We start from the raw sequence: 13,207 nt of genomic DNA on the forward strand, positions 1-13,207 counted from the left end.
TGAAACTTGATGGTAAGAACATTATCTGTGTTTTGATGTTTTTTTACGATAATTCTGTTTTTAAGCGAATTATGCGTGTAGAATAAATATAAATTAAAAATGCTCATAAATCACTTAAAAACTGAATCATCGTAAAAAAACTTTCATCAAAACACAGATTATGTTCTTACCATCAAGTTTCATAATAGTGAATTCACGCTAATTTTTAAGCTAACCGCATAAAACATGAACTGCAGTTGCCCCCTTTGGATTTTTCCGGGTTAATTATCATAATATTATTATTGATGATTTTATTATTCTAAAAAAACTTAAAAATGCCCTAACAATTGTAAACAGTGCACTAAATTATTCTTATTTTTGATATTAAAGATATAAACTCTAAAATAAATTTTGTATAAATTATAATATACATTTTAAACTTTTAAATGATTATATAAAAGTTTTACAGACGGAACTTATCATTTGGACAATTATTATTTAATCTGAAAATTAACTATTTTTTTTTTATACCTTAATAGGTTTAGACTTTACATCATATATTTAATATTTATTATAAAAATCATGTAAAAACATGTGCAAAATATAAAATAAAATTTAAAATTTAAATTTAGAACAAACTTAAAATGCTCAAAAAATCTTTTAATGCAAAAAATGACCTTAAAATTTAAAATGGTCAAAAAATTAAATGAAGGTATGTTATAAAACGCAAAGTGAATCGTAAACCCAACCTCAATCATTACCGTTGTAATACAAAATATCTCAAAATAAACTTTTTAAATCAAAAATAAAAAGATTTTTTTTTATAGAGTGATTTTTATTATACTCATTATGAATGATTAAGAACTAAGAACGTTGTTTTTATAGATTTGGAGATGTAGTGGTGGGACCTGCAAGTGCAATGCTGCAGTGTCAACCAAGTTTTTACTTTTTGACAAAAAAATTAAATGTTCACAGATGGCATACCTATACAATAGTTTGAACTTTTCAAGTTTGTGGTATCAATGACTGGAAAAGCTAAAAATATTTAATTTTATAAATTACCTAAAATTATAAAATCCACGGTAACATTTTTTTTATTAAAAAAAAATGTATTTGATAATTTAAAATTACATAACAATTAATTAAAATTAATGCGGTGAGATTAAGTTTTAACTAACAATCTACGAATAATTCATAAATATTTTTACATTCCTTGTCTATATGAAAGAAAACATGTCACAAAAATACTTTATAACTAATAGGATTGTGAGACTAAAAATTTAAAAAGGAAAATGTTTTGCCCTACCCTTGAAAAATTCCTGCGGACGCCCTTATAGATAACTCTCTTAAAAATTAAAATATCTTAATCTTAATTATACTTCTACTGTTCATTATATTGTAGTGCTCGCGAGACTACCTTATCTCTGGCCACCCCTGATACATATTTTGGTGTATTATATATTATGTTCTGCAGTGCACCGCTGCTCTGCGAGGTATTGATATAAAATATATTATGGATAATTAATTGTGTGGATTTTATATTTTAAATTTATATATAAGCCTAAATCGACAATCCTAAGAATTTATTGCAGTAAACAATGCATGCACTAGCACTATAATTCATAAATCTTAAACATTTCTTAGAAGATTTTTCAAAATGTATGTTTTGGAGTTCCTACACGGCTACACCAAAATCGCTGGCCTATTCTATAGGTATCTTACTAACTATTAATACCTATATCAGTTTTATAAAAACTTTTATCAAATATGTAGTTAACATTTTTATTTATATGTATTAAAAACTGTTTAACAAATGTTTATTTACATTTGTCTGTAAGTATTAGAAGTTAGAACATACCTACTGATCAATGTCATTATATAATTTAAATAAATCTTTAATCATTATTCATTTAACTGTTATATGCGGTAACTTAAGTGAGTATTATACGTAAATATTAATGAATTATGATCGATCGACGATAATTACACGTACAGACAGTGTAACGCGTTATTATTTATTATATTATACGATACCTACACCTATTGCGACTATATTACAGATTTGTTCTGCATACCTAGTGCATACATATATATAAATATAACTACACAATATACATAATGTAAGTATGTAACTATGCAACAACATGTCACATTGTAATGGTCATCTATAGAATATACGAATTCGCTTGTGTATAGTTGGCTTAGTTTGACAGTGATTGAATGTACTGAAATGAAAGGGAAAAATAGAATTGAGTGTAGAGCTAAGTATATTATAATATTGTTAAAAAGATGTGTATTACGCAATCCATATTATCGGCGTAGATAGGTACTTCTGCAGCCGTTAAATTATTTAACATACTTTTATTACAGTATATGGTACCCAATACCCATACAAGTTTTAATGGTGAAATGCATATTATACATACATGATACATATAGGTACTAAACAGTCTACAATAAATTAAAATGATTATGAAAATAATAAATATTGAATCGTGTTAAAATAACAATACATTATTATATATATGTAACTATATAGTCTTATTATAGACTATAGTTTTGAAATTTGTTTTGTTATATAACCATATACTATATATATATATTAGTACCTACTACCTACCACTCTAATCGACTACGGAACTACATAATATTATTATATATTTCAGACTTAAGTAATACATATGCCTATAATATATATATCAAGTTATATTATCTATTTAATGTTGATTCAATATACTTAAAACTTAAATGGGTTAAATGTATATACATTTCATAATTTATATTTATAATATTATATTGTTATTAATTATTATATACCTACAGGCTACAGTTACATATTGTCATTATCACTGTGAATTTTTTATGTACCTATATGGTATATTAGATTCTAAGCGGAGCGAGGAAGCTATAGTGGTTTAACAATGGTGTTTATTTATTTTTTTTTATCCTGTATACAACATTTCTACAAGAAGGAGTGCTTCAATTTCAACATATAGTACATTAACTTTTAAATTTTCAATCCTTAGCCATAAAAGTTTAGGTTACACTTTATACATTTTTAACTACAAAATAATTAATAAATTATAAATTTGATAAATGTTGTTAAAATTTGAACTTTAAATGTTTATAAAAAAAAATTGTGCCTATGTATTTTTAATATTTTTCAACTGCTATTGTAACAATATTTCAGGAGCCTTGCATTAAATTTTCCCGCTTTTTTACGCAACAAATAAAATTTGATTGATATTTATAGGAAAAACAATTTTAAAAATTTCAAACTGACAATTATGTCCGTAAACAGCTCAAAAAGAGTCAAAATATTTTTAAAATTGTATGGTGTATAAAAAATGAAAATATAAACATTCAGTGAAATTTGCATTTATTTACAGTTATTTGTTTTTGAATAACAATAAAATAACAAAACCGCTACATGAGAAATCGAGTGAATATCCAATATTGTAAAAATATGAATTTCAAACGCTCATAAAAATTTAATTTGATTTTCTTGTAAACATTTTTATTTTGATAAAGGTAGACAAACTCATGAGGAATCTTGTATTACGTTTTCAAATCTCAGATTTAAAAATAAAATTTCTATGAATTTTCAACTCAAAATAATTTGCTAATTTTCGTGATTTTTCCGTATTTTGTCAAGATTTGAACTTTAAAAACTGTGACTAAGGATTTTTAATATTTTTCAAATGTCATAATATAGTATAGGGACCTTATATTAAATTTTCAAGCTTTTTTACCCAACAAATAAAGTTTCATTGACATTTATAAAAAAAAAAATACTTATAAAATTGGAAACAGAAAATGTTCCTTAGCAGTTCAAAACAAATCAAAATATTTTGATAATTTTTGTTGTTTTTCCCGACGCTTTTGAAAACTAATATAAGATTTAAAAATGTAATACAAGTTTATTCATAAGTTTGTCTACTTTTATCAAATAAAAATGTTTACAAGCAAATCAAATTAATATGCCTTGTATTAAATTTTCACGCATTTTTACCCAACAAATAATTTTTTTTATTGACAATTATAACTGATATTGTCCGTAAACAGCTCAAAATAAGTCAAAATATTTGGAAAATATTATAGTGTATAGAAAATGCTATTATAAACATTCATTCAAAATGTCATGTACATACTTACATTTGTTTTTGATTTACAACAAAAAACAAAATCGATTTTGTGGAAAACCAATTTTGCGTAAAAATTCCCGTTTTTTCCGTCGTTTTTGAAAACTATTGGGAATTTTAAAATTTGACCTCCCGAATGCACCAACTAGATTCACTTTCCCATTGAACAAGGTACTGTTGAATGAAATAAAATCAGTTTTACTACTGCCCCAAACCACGACAGGCACAAAAAAATAAAAAAATAAAAAAAAGCACACATCATTGTAAAATCAATACATTCATCGTTCCACTTAGAATCTAAAACTAAGTTTAAAAAAAAAAGTCTTAGGAAGACATAATCTATATATTTATAAAAATAAAAATAATAACAATATGTCACACATAATGACTGATAAGTGACGAGTGCTATCTTTCACCTATCTATAATAATTGACTATTATAATTTATAGGGCTTCATTATTCATTCATTTTCAATTTTAAACAAAAAAATGCGTTTAAACAGGTAAAAAAAGTGAAACCTTTAAAAAACGTTTAAAACGAGTTAAAACTGTTTCGAACTGTAAAAACTTAAAACCACTAAGTATAGTGTACATTGTTATAGTATACATATATATAATGTTACAATGTTAAATTTCTATTTCTATTAGTACCTATGTTGAATTTTTATTTGGTATATGTTATTTTCTTTATATGCTATTATGGGTTTTCATCATAATATATTCAGTTCAGTGCCGGCCCTAGGGGGTTGGGGCAAGCGGTGCCCACCAACAACATTTTTGTCTATGTAGAATCATTAAAATCATTCTATCTGCATTTTTTTTTTTTTTTTATTGATCTTAAAAACAACTCGGCAGCAAAGGCCATTAGTTCACAATTCTTAATAACAATTTAGATAATATATAGATACAATTATATTTTGTTAATTAAATTAGTTTGTTTAAGAAATTTAAGCGTTTTTTTGTTCTGATCAGGTTGAGGTCCGAGAGTTGAGTCGAGGGTTTCGGTTAAGTTGAGGTCCATTCGCTACTGGTCGTTAGGTCGTCTGCATTTTAAAAACAAGACTGATAGGTAATATTTTTGCACAGGCATTTATTTACAAAAAAATATACTTCGTAGTTCGTATATTTCTGTATCATATCATCTAGAGATCGGGATAAGTTTAGAAATTATCCGTCAGGAAGTTCAAAAAGGCAGAAAAATAATATAAGGGAAAAAAGTTTAAATAAACTTCGTGGATCTTTCAACAAATTTGTTACATTATCTTTAGATTCTACCCAAAGTTCTTCAACAAACAATAGTCAAAACAGTATTAATCATAACCCTCCAGCTTTTGAACTAGATATTTTTGAAAAAATAAATGTAAATTATAAATTTGATACTCCTGCTTCAAGTATAGAAATAGATAACGAAGTTGAAATTAATAAATTACAAACCAAAAGTAAAAGTAGCAATAATGACTATATTATAAACACAGTAAATGACTACGATGTGACAAATATTGGTTGTTGGCCTGAAATATTAAATAATGATTTTAGAAAAGAGCTTGTAAAACTGTGACCAATACAAATTAAAAGCTATAATTTTCCTCAATCTGAAATAAATGGTGAGCTAAGACGTTTTAATCCAACATTATATGACAAACGTTTAGACAATGGAGATGGACCAGGCGCGCACCCCTTGAATGTCATCGTGAAGTAATTTGTTCGTTACGTACCAGGGAGCTTTGGCAATGATACAGAGACAAATTGAAAAGCTTGAATCGTTTGAGTATATTGGATTTTTTGGCTGGGCCCCAGAGTATGATGCCATGTGTCCAAATGAGGAGACAGAGAAGGAATTTGTATATAAGAATTTTGTTTTGAATGTTGATGTTGGATCTTAGTAAGGACCTGAGTAGGTGAAGTCTGCTGTTTAACTTTTTTCGTTTGTCCATGAGATGAGGACTCCAAGTAAGTCTTCTATCGAGTGTAAGACCGAGATATTTAACTTGGGTGCAACGCGAAATAGTAGAGTTGTTCATGGTGATCGGTGGGCAGTCTTGTGGTCTTAGAGAAAAGGTGATATGCGATGATTTGGTTTCGTTGATTTTGATCCCCCATTTATTGAACCAACACATAAGGGTGTTAGGTTGGGTTTGGATTTGTTGACTGGCAATGGCAGGGTCAGCATTTGAGGCAAGTATGGCTGTGTCGTCTGCATAAGTTCCGATGAGAGTGAACTGATTTACTGGAATATCCGCAGTGTAGAAAATGTAGAGAAATTGGGCAATATCGCTGCCTCGAGGAACGCCTGCTAGAACTCTATAGTGGGTTGATAGTTTGGCGTTGATTCCGACTTTGAACGATCTGTTTTCAAGGTAAGATTTTAGGAGTAGATAGTAAGGGACTGGAAATATTTTTTTAAGTTTGAACAGTAATCCTTGGTGCCAAACGGTATCAAAAGCCTTCGAAACGTCAAGAAAAACTCCCGAGCAATATTTTTTTGTTTCGAGTCCCGAGGACTCGGTTACGCGGTGTAGTTGATGGGTGGTTGAATGACTGGAACGGAATCCGAACTGAATGTCGGGCAGGATATTTTCATTTTGAGATATTGCCATTAGCTTTCTTAGTATTATTTTTTCAAAAATTTTGCCAAATACCAACAGGAGACTAATTGGTCTGTACGAGGTAGGGTTGTTAGAAGGTTTTCCTGGTTTCAATATTGTTATGATAATGGAATGCTTCCACGTGGGAGGGAAGTATGAGAGTCGAAGTAGGGCGTTGAATATATAAGGCAGCCAAATAATTGATTTAAAAATGTTATAAACAATTTTTTTACCTACCTATTTAAATACGTAAGTCTGCGGGCGCCCACGTTCCTCTTCTATTTTTTTTATCAATTTAACTGTTTTTAATCCTTTATATAGATTTTTAAAAAACACTGATAACCTTCAGATGCCATCTAAAAAAATGTTTTTGCTTTTTTAAATGCCTATGCCTGAGGGCGCCCACGTTTGCCTTTCATTTTTTTTTTTGAATTTTACTCAATTGACTATTTAATATAAATATTGATGACCTGGTGGTCTCTGAATTATCATTATTTAATGAACTAATTATTGTGAATAGTTTTTTTCTCTTTGAAATCTTAATATTGTTTTTTTTTCTAATTTTTTTTTTGTTTTCATAAATTCATTTAGGATTAAATAATATAATATTAGTGGTAATTAGAAAATATTTTTTTCTCTGGGCATGTTCAGGCAACACTGTTTTTGTTATCATAGTTGGAATGGAATCGGCGAGCGTAGAAGAGATGGGGGCAGTTCTTCCAAAAACATAATTTGTGGTAGTGAAATTAACCTCAACATTTTTTTTTATCATGGATACTCGAATTATCATGATTTTATATTATCTATGGTGATACTATCAACATTTATACATTTTAGCCGGTATTTGAAATAACACCCGGGAAAAAAAAGACCGGAAATAAAATCCGTAGAAGCTAATTAAGCTATTAAAGTATCCCCAGAATATTTACTTACCTAACGAGCCGCCAATGCAAATTTGTAGTTTCTGACCAAGGAGTTAATAATTAAAACATAATCAGCTGTATAGCTAGGTCATATTTTTTACTCAAATAATGGACGGGTCCATAATTCTATTATATTTATCAGCCCAGTGAGATATATCTCCATAACTCCTCTAGCCAAGTTTGCGTCTGTGGTGGTTAATTTAAATAAAAAAATTCAACTCTATATTCTTATAGAAACGATAACTTCGACAAGATCAATTATATTTACATTTTTTATTTTAATTTAACAATATTAAACTGTAATTAAGTAAAACAACACATTGTTTTTTTTCGGTGTATACCTAACAAATATATATATGATATTTCGATGACATAAAGCATTACAGTTTAAAGTGCAATATCAATTTCGATTTTAGTTTGTGAAAGATGATGACTTAGAAGCATTTACGGTGGACAATGCCTGGGCCGGATTCGTCGTATTCTTGTTTGGAGATCCACATCTGTTGGAAGGTGGACAGAGAAGCCAAGATGGAACCACCGATCCATACGGAATATTTACGTTCTGGTGGGGCAATGATCTTAATTTTGATCGTGCTTGGGGCTAAGGCGGTGATTTCCTTTTGCATTCTGTCGGCAATACCTGGGTACATGGTTGTACCTCCGGAGAGTACAGTGTTACCGTATAAATCCTTTCTGATGTCAACGTCACACTTCATGATGGAGTTGTATACGGTTTCATGGATACCACAAGATTCCATTCCCAAAAATGAAGGTTGGAACAAGGATTCTGGGCAACGGAAACGTTCGTTCCCGATGGTGATGACCTGTCCGTCAGGTAATTCATAGGATTTCTCTAAGGAGGTGGAAGCGGCGGCTGTGGCCATTTCCTGTTCGAAGTCCAAAGCGACATAACATAATTTTTCCTTGATATCGCGGACGATTTCACGCTCAGCTGCAATCATGAAAATTGATTAGAAATAACGATAAATATAGTTCGTGAATACGAACAGTGGTAGGATACATACCAGTAGTGGTGAAGCTGTAACCCCTCTCGGTCAAGATCTTCATCAAGTAGTCGGTCAAGTCACGACCAGCTAAGTCCAAACGGAGGATAGCATGAGGTAATGCATAACCTTCATAGATAGGGACGGTGTGCGAGACACCGTCACCAGAGTCCAAAACGATACCAGTGGTACGACCGGAAGCGTACAAAGATAATACAGCTTGGATAGCAACATACATGGCAGGTGCGTTGAAGGTTTCAAACATAATTTGGGTCATCTTTTCACGGTTAGCCTTTGGGTTCAACGGGGCTTCAGTCAACAAGATTGGATGCTCTTCTGGGGCAACACGAAGTTCATTGTAGAAAGTGTGATGCCAGATTTTCTCCATATCATCCCAGTTAGTGATGATACCATGTTCAATTGGGTATTTTAAAGTAAGTATACCACGTTTGCTTTGGGCTTCATCTCCTACGTAGCTGTCCTTTTGTCCCATGCCGACCATGACACCCTAATAATGAACATAAATCCAATGGTAAGAAATGGAAACATACCTAAGGTATATGACAAAATTAATAAAAATAACGACGATTTCCCCAATTAAGTATTTCTAAACATTCAATAACTCAACACAATAACTATCTATTTTTATTAGCCACAACGAAAGAGGTTAATTTTAAAGTAATATACAATATTAATTGTATTTCTATTATATAATTTGTAAAATAATTCTTATAAATTATTTATATTTAGTCAAGTCAGTCACCGGTATAATGCTACTGGGGATTTTTTTTCCAACTACTTACTGTACAGTAAAGCGACACCCACTTACCATTTTTTAATTATGAATAATGTTTAGTTTTTATAATTGTGAAACAAAAATAAATTACTGTACCTAATTATTTAATATTTTATTAAATACCAACTAAAAACTGTTTTGCATAATGTTTAAATGTTTTAATTAAAATTAAATTTATGCATGTACGAGATATGTCACATATTGGACATTTAGACCTGCCATGGGGAGTGGAATTTAAAAAGGTGGTTTGTTTGAAATCTGATGTATATAAAATAAATCATAGTAATAAATACATTTTAATACCTATATATAACTATTATATTTATGTTTTAATAAAAAATTCCATTGGCTTCCACACAGTGTCTGTGAAGACTGTGATGGCTCCGTGCTTATATTTTTAACTCCGTCCAACCGGTAGGTATGTGACAAATTCACGTGACATCTTTAGTTACGAATTTTGAGAGTGCCTTATATAGTTGTATGGTATATCTATTAGACAATTTAGTTATTATATTATAGCTAACGATTTTGTTTTATGTGTTTTTGACAATACTCTTAGTGATACCTAGATAAGTATGAAATATGTTAAGAAAAATAAAGTATTTCTATTTATTTTTTTTTCAACAAGTTTTAAAAAGCTCCCGAAATAATATCATTGGGATATGGCAGTGTTTGGAATGGGACATGGGTGTTTACTATTTACTGTTTATACTAACTTGATGACGTGGTCTGCCGACGATGGATGGAAAGACGGCACGGGGTGCATCATCACCGGCGAAACCGGCCTTGCACATACCGGAGCCGTTGTCGACAACCAAAGATGCTACATCATCGTCACACATTTTGATGATTTGGGTTTTTGAACCTGAAAAAAAACACATCAAACAATAATCTTATGATCAGAATTGGAAACCAGTAAATATTCTGTTAACGAGAACGTATCACACAAAGTATAAAACATTTCAGTAGGTATATTGTGATGACTGATGACTGATGACTTATGAGTCTATGTATTTAAATGTAATAAAATATATAGAAATCAAACGAGTAAACAACCTATCAAAAATTATCACAGAAATTTAAAAGCGTCATGTGGTGAAAAATACCTACGCGTCAAAATGCTCAGATTATACAGAAATCATAAGTCAGCGGAGGGTAAATACGCTAGGTATTGAAAATAAAAAATATTTTACTTTAAAACCGAAAGTATGAAACACCACACATTTATTTGTATTTTATTTTTTTTATAAAAAACATTCGATGTTTGAAGTACCAAGTAAAATAGCCAATAGGTATACCTAATATATTTTGTATATAAAAAGCCTGTAAATGGACTTCACGTCCTCGATTAATAATATAATGTATAATATATTAATATAGTACAATGTAAAGGTAATTTTCTCATTTTTATTTTTCGTTTATTGTTCGATAACACGACCACGTCGTACAAATGTACAATTTGTGTAACTATTATAATTCCGAATTCATATGTGCTGGTAAAAATATAAGAAAATGCTATTCTACTTACCGATTTACGACGAAAGAAATCTGAAACACTGCTATGTGGCTGACGATGTAGATATGCGTAACTGCTGGTTGGTACAGATGGTTTTATAAACGGACCCGATCCAAAAATATAATAGTTTATGTAATAACACTAATAACTTATATAGTTATATCAGTAGCGTCTAGTAGACTCTGGAATAGTGGTGGGTGATTATAAATTATTTTAATATTTTGGCATACTAAATATAAATTTGTCTACCAATCTATAATTATAATGCAGATTTATAAACTCAACAAGTTTTTAACTATATTCCTAATTAAGTGTTGAGAATTTTTAATTAGGTAAGAAATATAAATATAATAATTAATAATCATCAAAATAACAACAATAAATACAATAAAGAACTTCAGAATGTCAAAAATAAAAAAAGTTGGTTCAAAACTTAGAACTTTTTCATGACCTATATTTCTTTTTAAAATATTTAACTATTGTATTTAGGTACCTATACACTTTACTTACACTTATATAATATTATGTGCAATGTGCGTTGTTGTATTATATGTATCTCCTAATTCAGTTACAAAAAGTATAGGCACATACCCAACATATACTATATACCTATCTAACTACAAATAATTATATAAAAAAATACGCTTAGTTATTATTTCATTGATACCAGAGTAGCTATAATATTACCTATAATATTATTTCGTTCGGGTAGGTATTCCTATTTTATCAATATTGGTTAAAGGTTTCAGATTACGGTTTTTATGGATTATTCGGGTGCAAAATTCTGAAGTGTGTGATATTAATTTAATATTACGTATACAAGACGTGTTAGAAAATAAACACTCACAGTATGTGGTAGGTGGTTTAGTGCGGCTGTATTATTAGCACAGTTCCCCTTTCTTTTATTTTTATAATAATGGTGTCCGACGGGTGATAGCCATATATGTACATATTATTCAAAAATTTAAATATGTTTCATCATTCCCAAGTATAAAATAGTAGCATTATTCAATATTCACTATCTAAAAGTAACTATAAGCTATACATAAACTTTTGATTAAATACATATTTAATCAATGCACACCTACTTATATGGTTCGATTGAAAATTGAAAATTTTAGATTTGTTTAAACTGATTTGCCTAATAAATAACTCCGGATATTTAGTCCCCGAAAAAATAACTCTATAATAAAAATAATATGTAACAGGTATATATTCACGAGATTTCAATGACAGTCTATATGTATGATTTAAAAACAAATAGTCAATTTTTAGTCATAATAAATTTCCAATACAATTTTAATGATAAATAAATATAAAACAAATAGTCAATTTTTGTTTCAGTCAAATTTGTTTCGAAATGTCAATAATATATTATAACCATTTCCATATTATGCGAAACTATAAAATGTCATTAGGGTAGGCCAAAAGATAAATATGAAAAAAATTCTAATTATAAAATAAATTTATTAAGTTAGTAAGTTATCCAGTCAGTATTAGGTCAGGCCATGGCGACTGGCCTGAATCGTAGTTTCATCTATGACCGTCTCCGCTCTGAATCGTTTTTATCGTATAAAATAATTTATCAATGATTCCAAATTTAACATTATTTGGGGGGGCATAACAATTTTACACTTGTTAAATACATGTTTTTTATACATTTTACTCTATACACAATGATATACAAATATTTAGATTTTTTTTTATTTTTACCTATTATAATATACTTGAAACAGTTGAAAGCATTCTCACAGTTCTACAATCTACGGTAAGGTGGTATTGACTCAAAAGTTAATAATAATAATCGTATAATATGATAGTAAATAGTAATATACACTATTATAATAATTAAATATTAATCATTGTCCCCACTTCCCCGTGACCACCTTTTTATAAGTTTTTAAAAATCTCATATGGGGTTATTTTTTTGCGGTACCGTTTAAACTATATACCTAAATAGTAAATACTATTTACACAATTAAAATCTTGAAATTAGGATACCTATACTTTAAATAGTTTTGAACTAATGGTATTTCATTAAATACCTATTTTAATAATGGTAATTATTAGGTACCTAGGTGGCTAGGTAGGTATATCGTATATTATGCAATAAAATACTATATACTAATAAGTATGGTCGAATCGCAGTAATTGCACCACTCGAACCGCTTATCCCTTAGAAATTAATTTTAGTTGACAATTGCATGTACCTATGGGTCGATCAATTTAGTATAAAATGGAGTAAATAATGAATTTAGAAATA

The 13,207-nt window shown here is 29.3% G+C and overlaps 1 protein-coding gene and 1 pseudogene across 1 annotated transcript; one reads left to right on the forward strand and one right to left on the reverse strand.

Annotated features, from left to right (window-relative positions):
• Positions 1-685: 685 nt before the first annotated feature.
• Positions 686-5,821, forward strand: LOC132938185 (zinc finger MYM-type protein 5-like; annotated as a pseudogene).
• A 2,030-nt stretch (positions 5,822-7,851) lies between these two features.
• Positions 7,852-11,110, reverse strand: LOC132938995 (actin-87E-like). The gene is made up of 4 exons (XM_061005986.1): positions 10,957-11,110; positions 10,145-10,293; positions 8,654-9,140; positions 7,852-8,580 (listed from the first exon to the last, which is right to left on the reverse strand). Exons 2-4 carry the CDS (start codon positions 10,268-10,270, stop codon positions 8,063-8,065), a joined length of 1,131 nt encoding a protein of 376 aa, XP_060861969.1. The 5' UTR covers positions 10,271-10,293; positions 10,957-11,110; the 3' UTR covers positions 7,852-8,062.
• Between the last annotated feature and the right edge of the window lie 2,097 nt (positions 11,111-13,207).

This window comes from Metopolophium dirhodum, chromosome 2 (genome assembly GCF_019925205.1).
Source record: "Metopolophium dirhodum isolate CAU chromosome 2, ASM1992520v1, whole genome shotgun sequence".
NCBI classification, from domain to species: Eukaryota; Metazoa; Arthropoda; class Insecta; order Hemiptera; family Aphididae; genus Metopolophium; species Metopolophium dirhodum.

What these genes read in the sequence shown, in the direction of transcription:
- LOC132938995 (XM_061005986.1), bottom strand. Translation starts at nt 10,270, where the DNA reads ATGTGTGACGATGATGTAGCATCTTTGGTTGTCGACAACGGCTCCGGT. An exon ending in TCGGCAGACCACGTCATCAA is followed by an intron (nt 9,141 to 10,144) that starts GTTAGTATAAAC and finishes GTTCATTATTAG; the next exon opens with GGTGTCATGGTCGGCATGGG. An exon ending in TTACAGCTTCACCACTACTG is followed by an intron (nt 8,581 to 8,653) that starts GTATGTATCCTA and finishes TCATGATTGCAG; the next exon opens with CTGAGCGTGAAATCGTCCGC.